At 34.2% G+C, this 26,931-nt stretch overlaps 1 protein-coding gene across 2 annotated transcripts in view; it reads right to left on the minus strand.

Annotated features, from left to right (window-relative positions):
• Window positions 1-268: 268 nt before the first annotated feature.
• Window positions 269-26,931, minus strand: part of DAD1 (defender against cell death 1) — a 33,697-nt gene continuing 7,034 nt past the window's right edge. Inside the window, exons 2-3 of one of the 2 annotated variants that reach the window (XM_051980426.1) lie at window positions 13,183-13,354; window positions 269-387 (exon numbers count right to left, since the gene is read on the minus strand). In XM_051980426.1, the coding sequence (XP_051836386.1) occupies window positions 13,224-13,354 (131 nt within the window). In that variant the 3' untranslated portion in view covers window positions 269-387; window positions 13,183-13,223. Of the gene's footprint in view, window positions 388-2,464; window positions 2,729-13,182; window positions 13,355-26,931 lie in introns of those variants that run through there. The other variant, XM_051980423.1, reaches the window with a different exon arrangement.

Raw genomic sequence — 26,931 nt, forward strand, 5'->3', positions numbered from 1 at the left:
AATTTGAAGATCAATACAAGATATCCGATTCATGACACTATATACTCAAGAAGAAAAGCAAAGTTTAGCATTATGTTGCTATATAATCAAGTCCAAACCCAAAGAACTAATTGTGGTGAAATTTCCACCATTGAAGTAGAAAAGACATGCTTCATTTTAAGTGAGAACACTGTTAACCTTTTAAATCAGATGCCACCCACCACCCACCTGCTGTTACTTCCAGAAATTAATCTAATTGGAACACCCAAGTAAATACACAAAGCAGTCATCTGTATCTATGGATGACTTTATTTCACTCTTCTCCTCAGGCATCTCAGCAGACATCCTTGTATCTTCCATAAGGTGTTTTTCCTCAGTTCCAAGTTTTTACTTTTCCTCAGTTTTGCTCTGCAAAAATATGAAAGGCCAATTCAACAGACATTGTAAGTACTGTGTGTTACATATTTAATCAATTAAGCACAAGAGATACAAAGAAATTGAGTAGTACCTGCCTTCAAGGAGCTTACATGCTATGATAATAACATTGAAAAGTGACTACTAGATATGAAGTAATTTGAGGTGGGAGATCAAAAAGGCTTTCTGTTAAGAGATGTTTACCAGAGCTGAATCTTGAAGCAAGCTGGAGAGGTCATAGGAAGCAGAGGTGGAAAGAGCATTTTTGGCACTAAGTATAGCCAGTACACACAGAAAAGATATGAAATGTGTTTGAGAAACAAGTCAATCAAGTTTTATAGAATGCAACAAGAGGGAGGAATATGAATTGTCTGGGAAGGTGAGTTGAAGATAGATTGTGTGAGGACTATAAATGCACGCTAAAGAGTTCACATTTTTTCCCAAAGGAAATAAGGGTCTATTAATGATTTCTGAACAAAGAGTAATATGGTCAGGCCTAACTGGGGCTTTGGGCTTTGGCAGCTATATAATGGGAGGGAGACTGCATTAGGAAGCTACTGCAATAGCCCATTGAGAGGTAATAATGGTTTGAACTAGATTAGGAGTTTTGAGGGAACAAGAGACAGATTCAAGATATGTTATAGTGTAGGCTGACTCCACACTGGTAATAATTTGGGGTACTAGGATGATGGTACCCAATAGAAATCAGGAATTTTAGAGGGGTAAATTCAGGGAAGTGACAAGCTCCATTTTAAGCACATAAATTTTCATATGGTAGAGACAATCAGGTAGAGATGTGATAGTTTGGCATGCAAACAAAATTACTGGATTTGGAATAAGATAAACAGATTTAATTCCAACTCTTATCATTAACGACTTGTGTTAACAGTGTGACACAGAGTTTACCTACCTGGGCCTCAATTTCCTCATTTGTAAAATAAATGGATTAGATGAGCTAAAATGTCCCATTCAGCCTTAAATCCTATAATCCTATGTATAGAAGGTAGCTGATTTTGGTACTGAAGAAATCAGAACTGGATTGGGAGTCATCTGCATAGATACTTAAACCCAAGAATGAATGAAGAGTCCAGAACATTCTTAAGGGATATTTTTAGGAATAATGAACACATCAAATATATCTGTTGTTCCTAAATTTTCAACCCTTTAAATCTTGGGTTTCAATAAGAATATACTATAGAACTTAAAGCCATGTCTACCTATGGTATCCACTTTTATCCTATTTAGCCTTATAAACAAGCCAGAGACACATGAAAGCTATTTAACCAACCTGTGGGCCCCCTCAATATTATTTTTAACATAGGCTGCCTACCTAAAACATCCAAGTTTTAAAAATGTAACTTTCACCATAATCTTGTTTGCTCTGCAATGTTTTCCCAGAATAGTGCAGGGGGAATAGTCCTAAAGAAGAATCAGCGTCTTACATTGTAAGCCTGACTTTTCCCAGTAACATAGATAAGTCATTTAACATTATGTTTTCAATCCCCTCAGTTATCAAAATGTGAGATCACGCCCTTTACTTCAGAATCATGAGAGTCAGAGAGCGTATGGAAGCACTTTTGGAAAGTGTAAAGATGGCAAAAAGAATCTCTACTCATAGCAGGGGACCACCATGAAACAATCTTTGCTTTCTTCCAATTTATATTTCACCACTTTCTTTCTCTTTCAACATTACCTACTCAAAGCTGCATTTTACTTGCTAACACTTTTGCCCCATCCCTTGGGTGATGAACACTAGCATTTAGCCAATTCAATTTATGTCACTGCTTTACAATCAGATTTCCTAGGATGCATTTTCTCATAATATCAAAGACTGCCTGTAGAAATTCTAAAAAATTATTAAGGGACTGTCTTCTCAAAGATGACAAAAGATTTCAGTTTTCCAAAAACACTTAGTACAGTCTTTTACCAATTTCCACTGCATTTAATGAAAACCAGGACGTTATGGTGGGCTTATTATTTACTGCATGTTGTCATCCTATAAACTTTGATATGAGGATCATATAAAGCAAAGAATTCCAATACCAGATAAAAATGAAATTAAAACACAAAGTCCAGGGAAGACTAACAAGAAGCACTTTATTTGGAAGGCAAATAGGTTATTTATTACATTGAGGGGATGGCTGAGGTCATGGTATTAAAATGCTCATTATAAAGTACTTCAGAGGAAGGATACCAGAGAAGTATATTTCTGTATTTTCCCCCTCAAACTTCAAAATAAAATGATATTTGCATTAAGTTTGAAGTCTGAAGCATGAAAATCTGCTTGTCCTCAATCTTCTGTCATTTCTATCCGAAGAAACCTTGAAGTGAAAATCTGAAAAACAGTAATAGAATATATGTAAATAAACACCCAATATCTTTAAAAGTCTTTTAGAGGACACAGATACATTGTTGGTGGAATTGTGAATATATCTAGCCATTCTGAAGAGCAATTTGGAACTATGCTCAAAAAGTTATCAAACTGTGCATATCCCATAACCCAGCAGTGTTACTAATGGGCTTATATCCCAAAGAAATATTAAAGAAGGGAAAGGAATCTGTATGTACAAGAATGTTTGTGGCAGCCCTCTTTGTAGTGGCCAGAAACTGGAAACTGAGTGGATGCCCATCAATTGGAAAATGGCTGAATAAACTGTGGTATATGAATATTATGGAATATTATTGTCCTATAAGAAATGACCAGCAGGATGATTTCAGAAAGGCCTGGAGAGATTTACATGAACTGATGCTGAGTGAAATGAGCAGAATCAAGAGATCATTATATACTTCAACAATAATACTATATGATTATCAATTCTGATAGACATGACCCTCTTCAACAATGAGATTAACCAAATCAGTTTCAATAGAGTAGTAATGAATTGAACCAACTACACCCAGTGAAAGAACTCTGAGAAATGAGTGTGAACCACTACATAAAGCTAATTGTACACTATTTCAAAGGCTGATTCTTTTTGTACAGCAAAATAACTGTATGGACATGTATACGTATATTATATTTAACTTATACTTTAACATATTTACCATGTATTGGTCAACCTGACATCTTGGGGAGGGGGTGGAGGGAAGGAGGGGAAAAGTTGGAACAAAAGGTTTTGCAATTGTCAATGCTGAAAAATTACCCATGTATATATCTTGTAAATAAAAAGTTATAATTAAAAAAAAAAAGTCTTGAAAAGGCTATAGATGATCTACCACATACCCTACTCTAAACTCAAAATCCCCAAAAGACTGAAGAAATGCTCTATCACCTCAAATATGCACAACTGATGTAACTGAGCTCTGCAAGTGTTTCCATCAGCACAAGGAAGTGGTTTGCAGGAATGGAAGATGGCAAAAAGAATGTACAAAGACATGAATGCCAAAAACAAGGAAGCCTTATTCACAGCATGGGAAGCCACAGAATACAAATCAGGAGACAGAGGCTTTACCAGTAACTATGCAACCCTACCTAATGTGATTTACTTTAAATATATTATCTAATTTGATCCTCACAATAATCCTGTGAGTCACTGAAGCTAAGAGACTAGGTGACTTGATCAGGATCACAAAGACTAATAGGTTGTTGAGGTCTCACACATAGTTCAGGCCTCTGCTGTCCTGGGTAAAAACCTAAACGAGTCACAGAAGGGAAAAGGCCATCTGATCTTATAATGTTAGTGGACTTACAGGGTCAGAGCTTAGAGATAAGATTTCATCATTTTCTTGATTTGTGTGCTTCCTTTGTAGCAAATCACTAATAATGGCTTTTGTTAAAAATACACAAGTGTGGAACACCTCGCACTTGATAGAAGAGGGGAGAGAATCAGGAAAAGGGGAATAGCATAAAGGTATTGCTCATACACCTTTTGTACCAGATGATGTTATCAATATCCTAAATTAAGCACAATAATCTCAACAAGCCCCATTCAACTTTTCAAAGTTATGCCCTATCCAATGCAAACTGAAACCAAATAATAAATGTTTGTTAAATGTAATTTCTTCAACATTAGACATTTCCCTGTTCCCCCAAAAGTACTAATTAAGAAGACTAGACTGATTGATGAGGGTATTCCAGTCAAAGGAAAAATCCTCAACAAATTTAGAGAAATAGAATAAAAATACAGTTTAGAACATATGGTGAGTTTCTCATTCATCAAAATGAAGTTCTATAAAATATTCTACATTCAGTGATAGGAGGCGGTGAGAAATGTCCCTTTCTGAAACTTGTTTCATTGCAGCCCACAAAGGCAAAACTGACTCAGGGAACAAAGAATCTCCTTGATGACAATTTTATGAGAGCTGAATAAAGCTCCTGCTCTTTCCCTTTCTTAGGGATGTTTCCAGGATGTTGCCATGAAAGCAAAAGTGGTGACAATCTTTGAAAAGTTAAACCAATAAAAATGAACTCAGCTTAATAGCACAAGAGAAGAATGACAAGCTGGGAGCCTGACATACAATTTCCCTCCCCTAATGCTGGGAAATATAAAATAGGAGAGGTATCTCTACAGGAAAAAAAAATCAGTGATTAGATCAGCCTTCTAATAAGCTTAGAGCAATCCGTGACAATGTATAAGGAATTAATTTCTACATTCATATAACATAAAACTTCACAAACTGATTTCTATTTGGAATTTTCTTTTGAATAGTGAGTTCTGGATGGACAGCATTATCAAACAAATTCTCACAAAACCGGATTTCCTTTGAAATCTGTCAAAATGTGAAAATTTTCACCCTGGATTCAATCAATAGAAATAAACTGCAAAAATAAAAGCAAAAGTGGTCAGTAAGACCTCTCTGAACCTTAATTTACTCAAATATAAAATGAAGGAGTTGGGCAGCAGGATCTTAGGTTCCTTCCAGTCCTAATTTATGTGATTCTATAATCTGTTTTGCCATTTATAAAAGAGAAAGAAGCCCAACATTTGCCATCTTAGAGCAATAAAATGATTATAGTTTTTCATTAGTCTTTGATGAAAGGAATACTCAAAATTAATATGAAACAGGTGTTTATCACAAAGAATCATACATGCATCATGTTATATAGCTATGCATTATATGTAGAATACTCATTTATTAGGATTCCCTTTGTTGCAAAATTGATCCCTTATTTTTGTCCAGTCTCAATGAGAGAGTCACTGGATCATGGGAATATAAGTAAAAATGATAAATGAGACTAACTGGCTATTAAAAAGCCCATATCCTTCAACCAATGAGCAACCAACATCAAACACAAGGAAAACTTACATGAGAACAAGATTTTTATAGCTAAAGCTAACTAACTTGGAGATCACCTGTCCAATTCCCTTCATTTTGGAGATGAAACAGAGATCCAGAGAGATTAAGTGAATCTGTTCAGTCACCAGCCAATACTGCCAACTAGTCTTTACATTAGATCACACTGCCTCTCATCAGTGGGTTTTCCATTATGTAATTCTTTTCACCCAAAATATTTTGCACTTGACCCCAATGACCCTGAAAACATCACAAAAAATCACCAACTCTATAGGTAGGGAAATGAACACAGGAAGCCCAAGTAGTAATCACAGAAGCACAAAGTTAGGAGAAACCTCAGACCATCTAATTCAATCTTTTCATTTCAAAAATGAAAAAAAAGAGGCCAGAGAAGTACACACACAAAAAAAATATACGACAAATTCTTTTCGCAAATTTCTAATAGAAAAGCCTTATGTTAAACTATAATCAAGAAGATAAAGTTTTCAGCAGGAAAATGTTTTCCTAGTAATTATTCTAAATTATATCAAGAATATTTAGCAGTGAAGACAAAGAATAAACTTAACCTCTTAAAAAAGTAGAAATCACATCAGGGAAAAGAATACTATGGTGTACTCCTAAATGGCATTCTACAAAATATAGGAAATATTGTAAGGAAGAATGCTGAGCTTGTAATCCAGAAGGTCTGGATTCAAATCCCACCAGTGCTATTTACTAGTTTACCCTGAGCCTCAATTTCTTCATCATCTTAAAAAAAAAGGAATAAGAAATATAGTACCCTACTTCTTCACAGCATTGCTGTGAAACTCAAATGTGATTAATATAAAGTGTTCTGCCAACTGCATACATTGGGGGAATTATTTGGTACCATATAGATTAAACATGAATATAAGTTCCTTGAGAGCACAGGTTATTTTATTCTAATACTATATTACCAATGCCTAGTATAAAATTAACATTTAATATTTCTTGGTCATTATCATGGGTGGTGGTGGTAAATGGTTATAATCAATGGCAATTTAAGACCAGAACACAAAAGGTACTCTAGAATCTCATCATTGAAATAAAGGAAAGAGTTACACTACAAGAGACTGGAGCACTCAGCTTTTCTAAAAGAATCTATGAGCCCTGGATACAGGAATTTAAATGCCTTTTTTTCCTACTTGGCTATTCTATATACTTTATTTTTGCATTTAAAAACAGTCTGATAATGAATCCATGACATACAAAAAAGGTTAAATAACCTGCTCTATGGCCTAGATGTGCTATAATTCTACTTCTAATAAAACAGGAAGCGGAAATGTTATTTTTGTGAGGGAGAGAGAGGAAACAAATCCTTTCTTGATCCTTACTCTACACTGCCCACGTGTGGACAAGGCAACTTTAATTTCACTCAAAGCCTCTTGCATCTCTGCTGCCCTCCTACGACTAGAAGGAAAAAAGTTTTGTTGACCAAATAAATGCCTAGGCTTCCTGCCCCACACTTCAGGTTCTTGTGCTTCACAGCAAAATGAAATTAAAATACCACTAGATGGCAGTAAAGAATTAAAAAATAGCAGCCCATTCCATTCATGCATTTTTTAGATATCTCACTGATGTAAAATCCAAAAAAGTTGACAGCAGTGGGTGTTCAGTTCATTCTCTGCAGCCAGCCCTTCTCCTGGGTAGTAGTTAAGCACTATAAATTTAAAAATGTATTTTAAAAATATGCACTTATATATATGACAATGTGCAATCATAGAAATCAGGAAGAGGTAAAGAATAAATTACTGACAAGTTGGTATTGATAACTACACATTATTTTATTGTTAAAGTGAACACCACTTAAAAGGGAAAATATATAGACATATACTAGAAGATTGTTCCTAATAAAATAAAATCATAGGATCCTAATAGCACAGACTGAGAATTCTAAGGGACTTTAGAGGTCAAATAATACAACCCCCTTATGGACTTTAGAGGTTAGATAATACAATATCCTCAATGAAAAGATGAGGAAACTGAGGTCCAATTAAGTTAAATGCTTTGTCAAGTTGATAAAGTCTTGAACTTACCACCCTAAAGTTTTTTCCACTTCAAGTCCTTTATAGAAGAAGGGGGAAAAAGAACCAAAACAATGGACTTAATAATCAGAAAATCTAGATTTGAATTCAGGTTCTGCAACCCATTACTACTTACATGAATATGGTAAATACTGAAGATGATTAAGGGCTATTTCAAAAAAAAAAAAATACTGAAGATGATGATGATGGCTAACATGTCAATGTGACAGGATCAAAAATTATTTCAGTGGGTTAGAATGATGAGACAAATCTAAGAAGATGAAATATAATAGGAATAAGTAACAAGTCGTAAACTGGGTTCAAAATATTAAGTACCACCAGATTTTGAACATAATAGTCTTCCCTTGCCTCCTTCCCCCCCTCCCCCCACCTCTCTGCACAAAGGGCAAAAAAAAAGCTTATGCCACAGCTTACTCTATTCTATAAAATTACTTGACTAATTTGTTTGTTTAGAATTTCTTTGCCAGTTAAATAAGTATCAATCTAATGGCTACTGATTTTTGTATAATATTATAAACTTGTGAAATTCTTGAGGGGAAAGATCATATTTGGTTTTTCTTTCTATCCCCAACATTTAGTACAATACCTAGAATATAGAAGCTATCTAATAAATGTTCGTTCCCTTCACTTGAAGTTACAACAAAGAGGAACACTATTTGGGCACTGGTATACAGAGATAAAAGAATAAATCATCATCTTATTAAACCCTGTATTTACCAAGCTTTCTTCCATCTGAAAGCTCAATCAAAATTCAAGAAAATTGTTTTGCTTTATTAGCAAATTTTAAATAAAACTTTCCAAAATGAAAAAAATATATTCCAAGTATCAGATGGAGGAAATCTGCCTAGAAAATATTCTCATAAGATAGATATGACTTTCAGGCACAATAGCCAAAAAAGCCAATGTTCTCTTAGGCTATATTAAGAAAGGCAGAGAAGGGTCAGTCCCAACTCTGGGTCAGACCATGCCTATGTTTAGTTTTAGTTGCCACCTCTTAGGACACCAACAAAAAGAAAACTATCTAGGAGGGTGACCTCCCCCTCCTCCAACCCCAAGATAGCTTATATATTTCCTAAGGTCAAAAACTTCCTTTTTTCTTGATATCCCCAGCATCCCCCAGCACCAAGCATTATTAAATGTTTACTGAACTAAAATTAATTTGAGACCTCTCCATTTGATGATCTATTCATTTTAACTCAGGCTCTCATCACTTCTCACCTAGCCTACTGCAATGACTTCCTGTTTAGACTCCCTACTAAGTCTCTTCCCATACAATTCATCTTCCATACAACTGCCAAAACAATTTTCCTCGAGTCTGTAGTCTGTACCAGATTAATTCATTCCCCTATTTAATAAATTCTAGTTGTTCCATATTACACCAAGATAAAATATAAGCTATTGGCTTTTATAACCCTTCCCAATTTGACCCCAAATTTTTCTTTCTTTCCAGACTCATTATATTATACTACTCTTTGCAAACTCTATAATGCAGCATTCTCTTTATTCCTCACATACAAAATTTTATCTCCCACCTCCACTACTTATGCCTAGGATAAATGCTCCCATACATTCTCCTCTCACAGAAGGGATTCTATTCCTGCTAGGGATGGCTCAGTACTTCTATATGAAGCTCTTCCTGAAACTATCAAGTGCAAGTGCTCTTCCTTCCCATTGTATTTAATATGGCAACATGATAGCGCATTCAAAAGAATATAAACTTCCTAAAAGTAGGGATTGAGCCATTCTTTGTATTTATATCTTCCACTGTACTTACACACTATCTGGCATACAGTATTAAATGCTTAGAAATAAATTGTTATATAAAATAACAGAAAAAGTACGAGCTTTTAGTATAACTGTTACATAATTCCAATTGTCTTGATTTTTCCCATTCAAATTAGGTTCTGGTTTACCAGATAACCTCAAGTTCGGACAAAGTTAGAATGTCATAGGTATACAAGTTTTTAAGTACTTCTTTCACACAATTACAAAACTTAATTTTTATGTGTGAAAAAATGCCCAAACTTTTTTTTTCTATTTACTAGGCTAGTATAAATTATTCACTTGGAAATCATGTGATGGCTGTATCTGTACATGAATATGAATTATTTTATTAGAAAGGTAAAAGTAAATATGGATGAAATGAAAGTAAAGCAGTATAGAATGTGAATTAAAAGCCCTTGTAAAAAAAAATCCCTTTGGTAATTTCTAAAAAGTTTTCAATATATATTTTACCTACCTATGTAATGATTTTATAGACCAATTAAGAGTTGATGGATTCTGCTGCATCACAGACAAATAATTTTGAAGAAAACTGTTGCCCTTGTTGTTGATTTGATCTACAGTATTCAGTTCCTGCTGAGTCTGCTTTTTTTTTAATCTCCTATTGTCCTAATTTTGAAATATTAAGTTCCCTGTAGCAGATGCCTACTCCAATAAAGACAGTCCTAAAAAGTAATTTCCCATGAATTTGTATCTCCTCCTGCTTTGAAAATATTTTTGTCATGTTTTCTCTGCTCTTGTCTTGATCAAACACTGTAACAGCTACAAAAAGAGGTTCTGATTCCAATTATATATCCCAAACATCATAACAGCTACAAAAAGAAGTTCTGATTCAGATCAGATATCTTCAAATAATACATACCATTCACCAGAGCTCAAGTCAGGATTCCCAACAACTGTATGAGCTATATGCTAGTATAAAGAGATTAATATTATTCTGTCCCTTTTTAAATGTATTCAAAGTATCTTCCACAGTTGATAATACTCAAGGACATACTATGTATGCTGCCTAGAATCCAAAACTATGGGTTAAATATAATAGGTGAATAACACAAATTTACATAGGTTTGGGGAAAGCAATATTAGTTAAAAGAGTTCAGAACTGTGCTAGACAGCAATAAATCTCAAAACAATCTTAAGGCCACTAGCAAAATAAAAGAGGGGAAAAGCTTTCCTCAAAATTAGATGGACAAAGTAACAAGTATTTATTAAATACCTACTATGAGTTATACATATCATTATTTTTATGAGTCCATTAATGTCTTATTTTTGTTAATATAAGTTTATTCATTCAAAAAAAATCAAAGTATGGCCACTGTCAGGTCAAAGTATAAGCCACAGCGAGAAACTGGAAACTGAATGGATGCCTATCAGTTGAAGAATGGATGAATAAATTGTGGTATATGAATAATTATGAAATATTACTGTTCTGTAAGAAATGACCAGCAGGAGGATTTCAGAAAGGCCTGGAGAGACTTACATGAACTGATGCTGAGAAATGAGCAGGACCAGAAGATTATTATATACTTCAACAACAATATTATATGATGATCAATTCTGATGGATGTGGCCCTCTTCAACAATGAGATGAATCAAATCAGTTCCAATAGAGCAGTAATGAACCAAACCAGCTACACCCAGCGAAAGAACTCTGGAAGATGACTATGAATCATTACATAGAATTCCCAATCCTTCTATTTTTGTCTACCTCCATTTTTGATTTCCTTCACAGGCTAATAGTATACTATTTCAAACTCCTATTCTTTTTGTACAGCAAAATAACTGTTAGGACATGTATGCTTATATTGTATTTAATTTATACTTTAACATACTTAACATGTATTGGTCAATCTGCCATCGGGGGGAAGGGATAGGAGGAGGGGAAGGAGCGGGAAAATTGGAACAAAAGGTTTGGCAATTGTCAATGCTGTAAAATTACCCATGCATATAACTTGTAAATAAAAAGCTATAATAAAAAAAAAAAAGAAAGAAACTGAAAAAAAAAGTATAAGCCACAGTATGGCTGATAATATGCATATTAAGACATATTACCTATACTTGCACACAGTAGGTGCTCAATAAGTTAACTGACTGAATTAATGTTGAAATAGAAAGCTACAAAGGCTGTTGAGCATCTGGAAAATCCTCAAATCGGAAACTGGGCATTAAAATCACCATACTAAATTGAAAGAAATACCATAAAAACTTGAGACTGTTCATCTATATGAATTCTAAGCATCAATCTTTATGATTCTAAACTTCACATTAAATAGAGTAAAACATTTTTTTCAATTTAGAGTAGTAAACCAATTTTATTTTTTAGGCAAGGTCAAAAAGGAAAATCTATTGAAGCAGCTATATTTAAGACAGTCTGGTTTTTAAGACAAAATTAAGAAAAGCAAAAGAGCCAATCATTCACATAACAAAAAAGTATGTTTTCTTCATGCTTTGTGCTCCAATTTCTTAAAATATAATTAAAATATAATAATTTCAAAGAAAAAAGTTATCTACCTATAGAATTAATTTAATACTCCATTTTGCTCTAAGTTCATTCATTATAAATATATCTCAAAAACTTATAGACTTAGAAACAAAAAAGTTCTATTTTTCTCAAGATATTTCACTTACAAATCACATACTTTTCAGAAAAATTCTCAGTTCACCAGTTTACTTCAGATCTGTTTCTTTTCTCCTTTCATTAAATGAATTTCAGCTAAAATACCAGTTTCTACAGTGGCCTAAAAGTTTTAGCATCATTTAAAGTTATTAAAACTATTAAAGTTTCAAACTGCACCAAGACTTTAGGAGCATCCTATATTCTAAGCTATATTAATACATAATATTCTTAACTAAGACAACTATGTGCTTGAAGAGAGTATTCTTTTTCCAAAAAAATAAAAATTGTAACAACAACAATAATAGCAACTTATATTAAAACTAAGATTATGCAGTTATTCTTTTCTGATATGGCCCTGTGACAACTTTCAGGAAAGAACACTATCTATATATTTAAAAAATTCAATCAGCTTTCTAATATAATTTTGCAAAATATCTTCCTAAGCCCCAACTTGGCCCAATGCTTTCCTAATTTCCAGGGTATAAACAGTCTTCATTTTATTTATTTCATAATGTTCCTACTATGAATAAGATTCTAGGTCTGTTTCTGCCAGATAAATAGGTATGGACAAATTATCTGATCCACAGTAAACTAAATGTTTCCTAACTATAAAATGAAAGGGATTTGGCTAGTGATCTCTAAAGCTTTATGGCTTTAAAAATGTTTCTCTATGATTAGTCAAATACCTCCCATCTAAATTCTAACGCATTCATAAATATTGTATCACACTGTCACATGCCAAGAACTTACAAGGAATCAGATCAAAATCATAGAAACTTGGGCAATAAACTTAAAGGAAAGGTTTGGATTATATTTGCAGAGAAAATATATTTTTAATAGGCAAATAATTTGATTTTTTTTAATAGTATAGAAAGTACAGAGAAGAATGGAGGTTAACAGTAAGATCATAGGATTTATAGCTAGAAGTGATTTCTTGTCTATAATGAAGATAAAGTAAACTTCCTAAGTTTCACAAATATATCAAAAAAAGATGGGCCCAACAAGGGATTTTATAAATTAGTGAAAATGTCTGCAGAAAAAGACTTTATCAACTGGTATCAGGACTTGAAAAACCTAATAATGTTTACTTACATTGTTCTTTATTTCTCCTTGTTTCTGTAAAGGGGAAGAAGTCAACCAACAAAGTTCATGACAACAAGGTGCAGGATGGTGCTAGCAAAGAGGAAGTCTGCAAAAGCTCGTTCTGGAGAGATGCCCTGGAAATCTCCCTTGTTCTGTGGGTTGATCTGTATCCTTAGACAAACTGTAAAGACAACAAAAATAAGAAGTTATTGTCAAAAATACACAAAAACAATTGGACTATAAATAGAGGAATATTAAGAATAGTAGTGTAGAACTCTCATATGTACTAATATAAATTTCCAATAACTAAAAGATAGGGAAAAGAAAACAAAAAAAAAGTTTATGTCAGACAAAACCAAATCAGATAAAATTAGATGAGAAACAGTAAAGAAAAAAATTGAAGCAAGTTTCTCTGATCGAGGTATTATTTCCAAGATACATAAGGAACTGAATCAAATATATAAGAATAAGGACTATTTTCTTGTTGACAAAAGGTTAAGATATATAGGCATTTTGGGGCAGCTAGGTGGCGCAGTGAATAGAGCACCAGCCCTGAAGTCAGGAGGACCTAAGATCAAATCTGATCTCAGACACTTAACACTTCCTAGCTGCATGACCTGGGCTAGTCACTTAACCCCAATTGCCTCAGCCAAAAAAAAAAAAGAAGAAGAAGAAGAAGAAGATATATAGGCATTTTTACAGAGAGAAATTTAAGTAACAACAATAATATGAAAAAATGATCCAAATCATTAATATCAGAGAAACGCAAATTAAAACAATTTCTTCTGGTTCTACCTCACTCCTCTCAGGTTGTCAAAGAGACAAAAAGAAAATGATCAATGTTGGCAGGGCTTAGGGAGAAATAGGCATATTAATGAATGGTTGGTATAGTTATAAAATGTTCCAATCATTCTGGAAAACAATATAGAACCATGCCCAAAGTCATGAAACTGTGCATATTTGGGAATACTACTGCTAGGCCCATACCCTAAAGAAACCAAAGAAAGAGGAAATAGCACTTTTATATAAAAAAAATATTTATAGCAGCTTTTCACAGTGCAACAAACTGGAAACTAAGGGAGTAGTCAACAAGTAGGGAACAGCTGCACAAATCAAGGTATCTGTATGACCTGATGCAGAGAAGTGAGTAGAACCAAAATAATTTATATAAGAACCACAATGATGTTGGAGGGGATGGGAGGGAGGGGCACTTCAAAAGATTAAGAACTCTGATCAATAAAATAAGCAATAACAATTTCAGAGAACGATAATAAAATAAGCTACCCAAACCTATTGAAAGAAAGATGATGTTCTTAAGAATGCAACCTCAGACATACACATTTCTGGACATTACCAAAGATGGAACTATTTTAAAAATTTGCTACAAGATTTTTGTTTTCTTTTAAAGAAGTAAGAAGGTAAAATAAGACTTTTTGTCCCTTGAAGAAAAATTAATTAAAATTTTAACTAAAAATTTAACTTAAAAACATTTTTAAGAAGACCATTTAGAGGACCTGTTGAAGAAGGACACACCTTCTAGACAAAGGAGCTAGAACAAAGCAGGATCAATCATGCAACTCTTCCTGCAAAGGTTTGGAAATAATCTTGAGGCTCTTTGTTATCCTCACTGAGTTAAAGGGACTATAGATGAGGGATGAGGTATATATTTTCAGAAATGGACAAAGCATTGATTTCTTTTTGGCTTAACTGCTTATATTAATTTGTTACAAGGTAAAAGGGATGAGGGAAGAGAGGGAAGAGGCTTGGAAAATGCCAGTGAAGGAAAAAAAGACTTTTTAAAAACTACAGTTCAACAGAGACAGTGTAGCTTATTAATAGACTGCTGGATTTGGTATCAAAAAGGCCTGAGTTAAAGTCCCTAAGACTAGCAGTGTAACTGTGGGAAAGCCATTTATGAAGTTACATCTCTAACTAGCTATGTGACCATGAACAAGTTACTTAACCTCGACATGCCTCAAGCAGTTTACTTTCCTTGGGACTCTAATCATATGATCTAAGTCTCTCACAAAGACAGAGAGACAGACAGTCAGAGAAACACAGACTAAAACCATCACTTTGATTAAGGGCCATCTATGTTACTCTACACTATTATAACGAAATGTTATTTTGTTGGTTTGTGACATCCCTACCATCACCACCATAACTCCTTTGGAAATCCTGATGAACCCTTTCAAATATTCCTGGGCTATTTCTTGCCCAATAGATACAACTGTTTACCAGAATTTATTCAATAAATAAAGCCAAGAAAACAATGTAACTAGAAAGAATAACCACAAAACAATTAAAAATAATTGTTGCAAAATTACAAAAAATAAGCAAGATCCCTAAGAATATAAAATACATTTCACCTAGTTCTATTCAAATGAGTCCAATGCTTGGGTAAATAAGGGGAAATAAAAAACAGCAAAGGCATTTTCCTTAATTGTGACTATTTCCTGCAAAGTTTAACCAGTGTTAATCAATTACCAGCAGCAGGAAGTAAATGAGTACACAAACCACCTGAACAGCCAACACTAGAACTACTTGCCAAAGAAAAAGATAGCAGTCAGAGGCAACTGCAGCTTAGAATATTAATTTATTTGTAGTGTTTTCACTACTAAGAATGACAAAAAATAACTATACTGCCTCATAAAATAGCAGGATAAAAGTGAAAGTGAAAACAAATCTACAAAAAGACTGGCACGAGACCCAAACAAATCATCACAAGACTATTCAAGGAAGAAACTGGCAAGAAGACAACAAATGGAAAATGAAAAATGAAATCATCAGCAGTTCTATAACCATCTATTTTCATTGTCAAAGATGATGGGAACTGCACTACATTTGGATCCTAACACTTCAGTCCCTGATGTGCTATACAAAGAAGTTGAAATAATTTTTAAAATATGAATACAGTATGATATATATATGTTATAGAATATGACTGTGCAGTAAAAACGGATGAATATCATTTTTAATTCTTTGTTTAAAGGGATGGCTCTCTGAAGAAGGGAGGAAGGACACGCTTGAAAATAAATGCAATATAAAAACAATATAATAACAATATAAAAACAAAAGATTATCAATATTTTTTTTAACAGACAAAGTATTAAAGGAATTCAGAGAAACATGGGAAGAGTTGTATGAATGTGAATGAAGTAAGCAGAATTGGGAGTACATTATACATGATTATAGTGAAATAAATGAAAAGGATACTAACTGAAAGTTGAGCTTAGTAATTATAATGACCAACTTTGATCCTAGAGAACAGATTAGGAAATGTTCTTCTGTCCTAACAGTAGAAGGATGGGGCAATAGGACCAATATTACACATACATTGTCAGAATCAGTATTGGTAGCCTTTGCTCAGCTTTTTCTTTGTTGTAAGGAAGGGTTTTGGGGGTGTGGAAGAAAAGCAGAAAGGATTACATTCAAAAATACCTGTGATGTAAAATCAGAATTTATCTATTAAAGCTGGGGAAAATAATTAGATCAAACATCAAATACACATTGAAGGTGCACAATGTTGAAAATACTGAGTTGATCATTTTTCATAAGGTAACTGAGGGGATTATCAAGGTATTTGTTGTCTCCTCTCACAGATTGTAAGCTCTTTAGGAGCAGAAAGAATTATCTTTTGCCTTTCTTTGTAGGCATTCATAACTACATATGTACAACTTGTAGCTTTCATCTTAGGGAGAGAAAAAAATTTGGACCTCAAACTCTTATTAAAAACGAGGGCTGAAAACTATCTTTACATATAATTAGAAAAAATATTATTCAAAATAAAAATGTTTACTGCCTGAATTGGAAAAAGGAACAATGTTAACAATGAAAGCAGTTAAGACCTGTTGTAAGGCAATATGTAGTTTGAACAAGAGATGAAAACAATCTGAATTAGAGTAGTGAAAGTAAGTGAAGAATCTAAGTGCAAGAGATTATTAGAGGCCAGAGACCAGCAATTAGCTGAATGTGGTGAGCTAAAGAAGGAATAGGAATCAAGGATGACTTTTAAGTTTAGATACCTTGAAAGACAGTAGTATCAACAATAAAAATTAAAATGTGGAAGAAGGAGCAGAGACTACACTGTTGTAGGGAAGGAGTTGATATGTTCAGTTTTGAGCAGGAACTATTTCATTCTTTGTACTTGTATCCCAGGGTCTGGCATACAGTAGGTTCTTAATAAATACTTGCTTGACAATATGTTGAATTTGAAGTCTTCCAGGGACATCTCAGTGGAGATATGTCCAGGATACATTTGCAAATAAACTCAAGGGAGAAGAAACTAGTGCTGTTCTCACAAGTGTAGGAATCATTTGCAGAAGACTGAAACTATGGGAATAAAAGTGATTATAAGACAAAGTATAGGGGAAAAAACACAGAAGGCCTTTGACAGGAAAATGATGAACTAGGGAGATATAGATAAAGAATAGGAGGAGAACCAGGAGAGCTAAGTGTCATAGAAGCCACAGAATACCCACAAACTAGTATGGTTTAATAGTCTGAAATGTTAAAGGAAGATTAAATGTTATAGAAAGATCATGAATAGGAGGGGAAAAAAACAATTGGAGCAGAAATTTAAGCCTTACTCAAGCAATCTGATTAGTTATCTACATCTATCATTACAGGCAAGGAGACAAAAGGAATTAAAACTATCTCCCTTCCTTATTCCTCTCACTCTAGCAACATGGGCAAACTGTTCAGTATGAAAGTTTCTAGCAAAGGGTTAGGTCAAAAGAAAAAGACAGAGCAGATGCAGCCTGTCATAAGAAAGGCTAGAGCAAAAAAGTCATAGAAGCTTTTGAGATAACGCCTTAGGCCTCTGAAAAATACAAAGACAAAAATGAAAATCTTTTTCAAACTTACATTAAGAGTTTAATAATTTTTCAAACATCTGTTTATTGAACAAAGCTGAAAATTCATTTGCAAAGATGACCTATACATACAGTAATTTTTCTTGATCGTTAAAAAAAAAAAAAAAACCCCTATTTTTCTTCCTCAATGAAATGAAAAGGCTGGATTTGTCATAGTCTATGCCAGTTCCTGCTGCACCTTATAGCTTATAGTCGGTTGAGGGAGACAACAAATACCCTGATAATCCTTCAGTTACCTTGTGAAAAATGATTATCTAAGCACCTTCGGTACTTACTTGATATTTGATCTAATTACTTTCCCTAATCTTTGGATAGCATCAAAGTATCAAATTCCATCAGCAACTATGAAAGGCACCAGGGTGCAAGATTAGGTCAAAATGGGTTCATGACCTAGGCATAAAGAATGAGATTATAAATAAGTTGGAAGAGCATAGGATAGTTTACCTCTCAGACCTGTGGAAGAGGGAGGAATTTATGACCAAAGAAGAACTAGAGATCACTATTGACCACAACATAGAAAATTTTGATTATATCAAATTGAAAAGTTTTTGTACAAACAAAACAAATGCAGACAAGATTAGAAGGGAAACAATAAACTGGGAAAACATTTTTACAATCAAAGGTTCTGATAAAGGCCTCATTTCCAAAATATATAGAGAACTGACTCTAATCTATAAGAAATCAAACCATTCTCCAATTGATAAATGGTCAAAGGATATGAACAGACAATTCTCAGACGAAGAAATTGAAACTATTTACAGACATATGAAAATATGCTCCAAATCATTATTAATCAGAGAAATGCAAATTAAGACAACTCTGAGATAACACTACACACCTGTCAGATTGGCTAGAATGACAGGGAAAGATAATGGGGAATGTTGGAGGGGATGTGGGAAAACAGGGACACTGATACATTGTTGGTGGAATTGTGAACACATCCAGTCATTCTGGAGAGCAGTTTGGAACTATGCTCAAAAAGTTATCAAACTGTGCATACCCTTTGATCCAGCAGTGTTTCTACTGGGCTTATACCTCAAAGAGATACTAAAGAAAGGAAAGGGACCTGTATGTGCCAAAATGTTTGTGGCAGCCCTGTTTGTAGTGGCTAAAAGCTGGAAAATGAGAGGATCCCCATCAATTGGAGAATGGTTGAGTAAATTGTGGTATATGAATGTTATGGAATATTATTGTTCTGTAAGGAATGACCAGCAGGATGAATACAGAGAGGACTGGCGAGACTTACATGAACTGATGCTAAGTGAAATGAGCAGAGCCAGGAGATCATTATATGCCTCAACAATGATACTATTTGAGGACGTATTCTGATGGAAGTGGATCTCCTCAATAAAGAGAGCTTTAATTGATCAAAGATGGACAGAAGCAGCTATACCCAGAGAAAGAACACTGGGAAATGAATATAAACTGCTTGCATTTTTGTTTTTCTTTCCGGGTTATTTATATCTTCTGAATTCAATTCTCCCTATGCAACAAGAAAACTGTTCGGTTCTGCACACATATATTGTATCTAGGATATATTGTAACCCATTCAACATGTAAAGGATTGTTTGCCATCTGGGGGAAGGGGTGGAGGGAGGGAGGGGAAAAATTGGAACAGAAGTGAATGCAAGGGATAATGCTGTAAAAAAATTACCTTGGCATGCGTTCTATCAATAAAAAGTTATTTAAAAAAAAAAAAGGCACCAGGGTGGATCAGTTCAATGGATCTGTTAAATTCAATGAAGAAGCTATTTTCCTTTCACAGTATAGATAGCAATATCCAAGCCTACTCATTTCATGCAACTATTATCCAAATCATCACATAGTCTCTAGGAAGGACCAACACAACACATCTGGTTCTTCTAATAGCACGAGAGCCAGTACAACATTCAGCTGTCCATGTCTTTCCTTACTTTTGCTATGTGACTCAATTACCCCCTCTTTTATTACTGTCTGAAATGATATCATATTTCTTGTACAACACTGATAATATAATACAAGAACAATTATATCTCGATTGCCCTTTGGGTCTTTCACAATTTTGTTTCTTGGGAAATCATGATATTTCATGATTCAGTCATATAGAGTGATAAACACAAATGAGTTTTTGGCAGAAAATAATCTATGACTGCTGAAAAGTGTTGTACAATTTCTCAAATGCAATTCAGTCTCTTTTTTTCAATTCTGTACCCAGCTTAACATTCATTAGCAATGCTTGCCAGATACATATAAACACACTCTACTGATAAGACTAATTAGAAATGCTGCCTATCTAACTACATATTACAATCTCACACAATACGTCTTTTTTCAACTATTTGATACTCCAAGTGGGAACTGTTACAAAAATCATTTGAGTGGCTATGGATCTTATTGAGAAGGACTTGTAATATTCTTAGGTTCAAAATAATCATCATAATGTCACCTACAAATTGAAGCTGTTGGAGGGCTTCACTATGTAAAAAGAATTTTCTATTTAGATTCTGTTGCAGGCTTTCATGACAAGGATAAATAATTTTACTAAATGTATATATGCTTATATGTATGAATATACATAGAAAGATACATATGTACACACACATACATATATACCTTATTTGCTACTTAATAAGCAGAGTAGTATTAAATAAATCAAAACTATGCACAAAGCATATAGAAAAAGACTCCCTACTTTCAAGGAGTTCATGGTGGTGGTTGTCCTTCATTCTCGAAGAGGACCAAAATGATATCAGTATGTTAGAGAGTTACAGTATATTTGACTATGGCTGATCAGATCAATATGAGTTTGGAGTACTCTGTCATAGGTCAGACATAAGGAGCTCATATTCCAACAGGAAAGACAAAAAAATCTAGAAAGTTTCAATTGCTAGTCAGATGAAAGGTCGTGTGGTTAAGATACAACAGCAAACCGGAATGCAATAGATCTTTAATGTAATTTCCACCAACAAAATCCTATCTGTTTTTGATGCTGTACCTGGCATAATAACTTTCATGGCAAGAACCCTCTTTCTAGGTCTATAATACCTATAATTGCAATGTCTGCAGAAGTGCTCTAGGGATAGGATGAGATAGGAAAAGGACCAGTGATGCAGAAACTTTTGAAACTCTTGAGAGCTCTTGAGCTCACTAGCTCAAATGTTGGTCAGGGTAAAAAAGGTAGGGCTTTTCTCTACAGTAACTGCTTCCCTCATTGATGACTAGAGACTGAGCATTGTTATTCTGAAGGCTTTGGGATTCAAGCTCCTGGGTTACCTCTAATAAAGACTGAGGGAAAGGGATGGTTGAGGTTTTGTGATGGTTTGACCTACTCCGAAAAATGCCACCTCCAGTCTCTCCTCCAGTGTCCTGCTACTTCAGTGTAGAGAGCCACAGACTGTATATGGGAAAACTCTGGGTGAGGTACAAGACCCTTCAGCCAAAGGGAACCTGCTGATAATGTCTGATTCGGCTCTCATCTCCCCTTGGGGACATTTCAGCCTTACTGAGAAATTAGGGGAGGGGGGTGGGAGTGGGGGGAAGGCGGTGATCACCTGTGTTCTACTTGAAACAGAGATAGGTACAGTAGGAGGATGCTTATAGTTAGCACATGAGTAATCATACTGGAGTTAGTACATGCTCAATGTGCTACAGTGATGTAATTATACTAAGGTATTTAGGGTTAAGAGAACTTGAAATAAATGCACTCCCATCTTTGACCATCCACATGGGTCCCTGCCCCATCACTCCTCCACTAAGACCAAGGACTCAGGCTGGTCCCGAAATCCTCCAGAGAGCTAGTCCAGACAATATATTTTGGTACCCCAGCATGGGGGCTCTACAAAGTACACTACACTTCAGCTAATCTGGCTTGCCTGTCCACCATTATCTCTGCAATTGCATATATTGAGAATACTTAGAATCTCTTATTTTATGTGTGAGAGAAAACTGAATGGAGGGAAAGCCTTAAATTAAGGCTACACTTTGCTCTACTGACTAAATACTTTTTTTTTGTCAAATAATCAAAATAAGACTTTATACTCCTTATACCTCTAAGCAACTGACTGTGAAAATGTATACTTATATACAATATTCATAAAACACAGTCAGTACTTGACCTTTTTTTTGTCCTGCCTCTTTTTTTTAGTATTAATAGTGCCTATGATTTTTTTCATTCTTTTGTCTTTCTCTGAATATATTTTAAAAATCAATCTCTCACTGCTTTCAAAACTAAGATCACTTCAAATATGGATACACTATGTAAGGTCTTTTTCAGTTTCATCTTTTAAGTGGCATTTTCACCACACCATAAAGGTACATGTTCCAAAATATCCTTGTAATGAGAAAAAATAATTGCACCACTTAAAAAAGAAAATTTGCCTAAGGCCAAAAGGAGTCTCACTGACAATTAGAAAATAGCAACCCACTGACATTTACCCAAAAGTCAGCCAACTACTACAATCATTGTTTCTAGGAAGTCTATTATGATAAAAACCAGTTTTCCATAATTCTTTTAATGACCTACATAAATTTATTACAAAGAGATCAGAACTGGCTAATGATTTAATCAAGAGAAAGCAATTAAAAACATATAGTGAATCAAGTTTTACAAAAGAAAAATTGAGAAAAAAGTCACAATCTGGCCACCGGACCTAAAAATTATTGGGTCAATATTATTAAGTTCACTGCAGTGAAATTAACCCTGGGCATCACAAATCTGATTAATGCATCAAAGGAATAGTAGTACTTCATATTACAAGAACCTCAAAGAAGTCTTCACTTCAACAATCCATCCAACTCTTCAGATTCAAATAGCTGCTCAGTGGTTCTCATATTCAAAAGTTAGAAAACATAAGAAAAGAATGAGATTACTCGGTCATGTACAATGATATCCAAACTGATTGGAACATATTCTCCAATATTTAAATATATTTACATATGAATTATATACTTACATCACACTATACTAAGTACATTATAAAATTTAAGCAAAAAACAGGAATTTTAAAAGGATGAGTTAAGATTAAAAAAAAAAAAAAATCTGATCCTAGAGTCAGTTACTCTGATTTTTATACAAGAAAATAGAACCCACAGAAAGGGACCTGTATGTGCCAAAATGTTTGTAGCAGCCCTGTTTGTAGTGGCTAGAAACTGGAAAATGAATGGATGCCCATCAATTGGAGAATGGCTGGGTAAATTGTGGTATATGAATGTTATGGAATATTATTGCTTTGTAAGGAATGACCAGCAGGATGAATACAGAGAGGTTTGGAGAGACCTACATGGACTGATGCTAAGTGAGATAAGCAGAACCAGGAGATCATTATACACTTCGACAACGATATTGTATGAGGATGTATTCTGATGGAAGTGGATTTCTCTGACAAAGAGACTTAACTGAGTTTCATTGGATAAATGATGGACAGAAACAGCTACACCCAAAAAAGGAATACTGGGAAATGAATGTGAACTATTTGATTTTTGATTTTCTTCCCGAGTTATTTTTACCTTCTGAATCCAATTCTCCCTCCTGTGCAGCGGGAGAACTGTTCGGTTCTGCAAATATGTATTGTATCTAGGATATACTGCAACATATTTAACATATATAGGACTGCTTGCCATCTTGGGGGGGGGGGGGGAGGGGAAAAAAACGAAACATACGTGATTGCAAGGGATAATGTTGTGTAAAAATTATCCTGGCATGGATTCTGTCAATACAAAGTTATTATTAAATAAAATTAAATTAAAAAAAAAAAAGAAAATAGAACCCACAAATGAGAAGTGCTTACCACAGCTGCTGCTGGTTGAGATGGAATAGGTCATAACTGCTCTGGAGGCCAATGGAAGAGGGAGCAGTGAAGGTGCAGCAACAGATTAAAAACAAATCCCCTAGGAGTAAGGCAAAATGCAACCTACCCTCCTCTGATGGCCCCACTTTGTGCTATTTCATGGTCCATACTTTGAAGGCCACTGGTCTAGAGATTAGATGGAAGCTATAAAAAATTGGCTTCAGACTTGTCTTATCATTATTAGACAAATATAACAATAGTGATAATAAATGTCTGCATCCGTCTTCAAGACCATACAAGAAGGCAAATCTAAAACTCATATATAAAATGAGGGGAATATATTAGATATCTTCAGAGATCCTCTCTAGTTCTAGATTTATTATTCCATGAAATAAGATTCTGGTTAGCTAGAAAAAAAAATGTAAATTTATAAATCCTATTGAGTGCTAAACTAGGTTATTGTGGAAAAGAAATGGATATTCTCCTCTAAAGATATCAAAGAATAGGATAAATACTCATTTGCTCCAAATCGTTTTTAGCTGCAAGGAAAAGGCAAGACATGCTTCCTGTCTGGAAGCTCTGAGATCTCTTCAAGCTCAAGATCCTAGAACAACATTGGACATTGACAATATGCTGATTCAAAGAACTGAGTAAATGAACCACACACTAAAGGAATCCTCCTATGAAAATACCCAGAGGCCTTTGACATATTGGGAGTTCAATCAAACTCAGCAGAAAATATTTTAGTTGTCATAAAGGTATTAAAGAAAATGTATACAAAAACACTAGGATCTGTGGAACTCTGGTACCACAGATTAAAAGTTGTAGGTTAATTTTCAAAATATCTATGCTTAGAATCAGTTCATACAAAGATAAAAAATACATGACAGTAATGGAAACACAGACAACTATATGCTGCTTTATAATCGACATATCAATACCACATTTTTACCCCACTTAAAAATATCCAGTGATTTCCAGCAATTATAAAATCAAGGCCAACCCTATACAACATGGCTCCAAATTTCTCTCTTCAATTCTAAATATTCAAACACTTCACTATACACCCTCCACTCCAATCAAATGAATTAACTTTATGTTCTCCAAATATATTTTGTACATTTCTGCCTGGGTTCTCTCAATCAAATGCCCACTTCCCTACATATCTGAATCCTGTCTCCTTATTTTTCTACTTCTCCTTTAATGTTCCCAAGCTTTCTAATTTAGGTTCTTTTTACCCTGTACTATCTGGCTCAAGGTAAAACTTTATACAGCTTATTTCCAAATCTTTATCTTTCTCCACTCATTTCTCAGAACTCCAATTCTTACTTCCTTATTTGTTGGATGATTTACCTAAATGTCTTTCAAACAACTATCTAAAACAGGACACATCTTCCTCATGCCCCAAATTGTTTTTCAATGTTCTTGTGTCCATGAGATCAACTCTCCTAGAATTAATCCTTGCCTCTTCCCTGCCTTTCCTTGTCTCATCTAGACAACTGCAAGTATCTAATTGGTTTTTATGCCCTAAATTTTGAGGAAACTTTTCTTTTTAAAACATCCTTTTTTCCATAGTTCTGATTTTTTTCTTTCTTTTTATTCTGAATTTAAAACACCAAATAAAATGAGCATTTCCATATAGATGGCATAAAAGAAAACTTAAGGATTTCTATGGCATTCTGCATGCTTTTTCTTTTAAATATTAAAAAAAACCAAGATTTTATTTCCAAAGCTGGAGTATTTCTGTAGGTCTTTCTGGCCTTTCTACTATTCTTTTTTGTACATTTTTTAAAAATGTGTCAATTCTCCTTTCTTTTTTTCTATTCTATCATGTCTCTTCTCCATCCCACTCTACCTCTAATTAGAAACAAGAGAAAAAAAGACCTTGTACCATATGCATAAAATACTAGCCACATTCAAAAACATGTCTTATTCTGTATGGTGGGTCTAGTAGCTTTGTATTAAAAGCAGGTAACATCAAGGGTCCTCTACATTCTTGATTGATTACTACACTGATTAGAATTCTGAAGTTTTTCAAAATTGCTTATCTTTATATTATTATATAAATCATTCTTACCCTGCTCACTTCACTTTGCATCAAATCACACAATTCTTCCCAGGTTTTCTCAGAAACTATTCATTTCATTATTTCTTATAGCATAACATTTCATTGCACTCATATACCATATATACTCATATATTTGTTAAATAATTCCCCATTGATGAGCACTCCTTTAGTTCCATTCTCTACCACTACAAAAAGAGGTACTATAAATATTTTTATGCATATAGGTCCTTTTCTTCTTTCTCTAATCTCTTTGTTGTACCATCTAAAGTGGTATCATTGGGTCAAAAGAAAGAGTTGAATAGCATTAAAAAAAGTAAACATGAAAGAATAATGATAAGGGTCTCAATGTAAAATTCTTACATTCCTATATGGGAAGATGATATATGTAATTCTTAAGAACTTTATCATTACTAGGGCAGTTAGAAGTATACACAGAACAAAGATGAAAGCCTATTGTGCTGGGGTGATCTCAAAAAAAGTGAAGGGATGAGAAAAATGGATGCACTAGGAAAAAAGGAAAAGGAGAGGCAGAATGAAGCAAAATTCCTCATATAAAAGAGGCAGGCAAGAAAGAACTTTTATAGTGCAGGAGAAATATGGGAGTAACAGGCAAAACTTGAACCACATTCATCAAAATTGGTTCAAATAGGTAAGACTATATATACACACTTAATGGGGTATAGAAACTTCTCTTGCCCAACAGAGAAATAGGAGGGAAAAGGGATAATAGATATGGACTCAGGAAGTAGGGGGCAGAATTTATAAAAGGAAGGGTAGATTAAGGAAGGTGTGGTCAGAAGCAAACAGACTTTTAAGGAACAGAGTAAAAAGAGAAGGATAAACAGAAGAAAACAGAATAGAGGGAAATATACAGAAATCATAACTGTGAATGTGAATGGGATGAAGTTACCCATAAAAATGAAGTAAATAGCAGTTTAGAAATCAAAATCCAATAATATTGTTTATAAGAAGTACACGAAACAGTAAGATATATAATTAACATAAAGGGCTAGAACAGAAACTATTATGCTTCATTAAAAATAAAAAAGAA

Source organism: Antechinus flavipes, chromosome 2, assembly GCF_016432865.1.
Source record: "Antechinus flavipes isolate AdamAnt ecotype Samford, QLD, Australia chromosome 2, AdamAnt_v2, whole genome shotgun sequence".
NCBI lineage: Eukaryota > Metazoa > Chordata > Mammalia > Dasyuromorphia > Dasyuridae > Antechinus > Antechinus flavipes.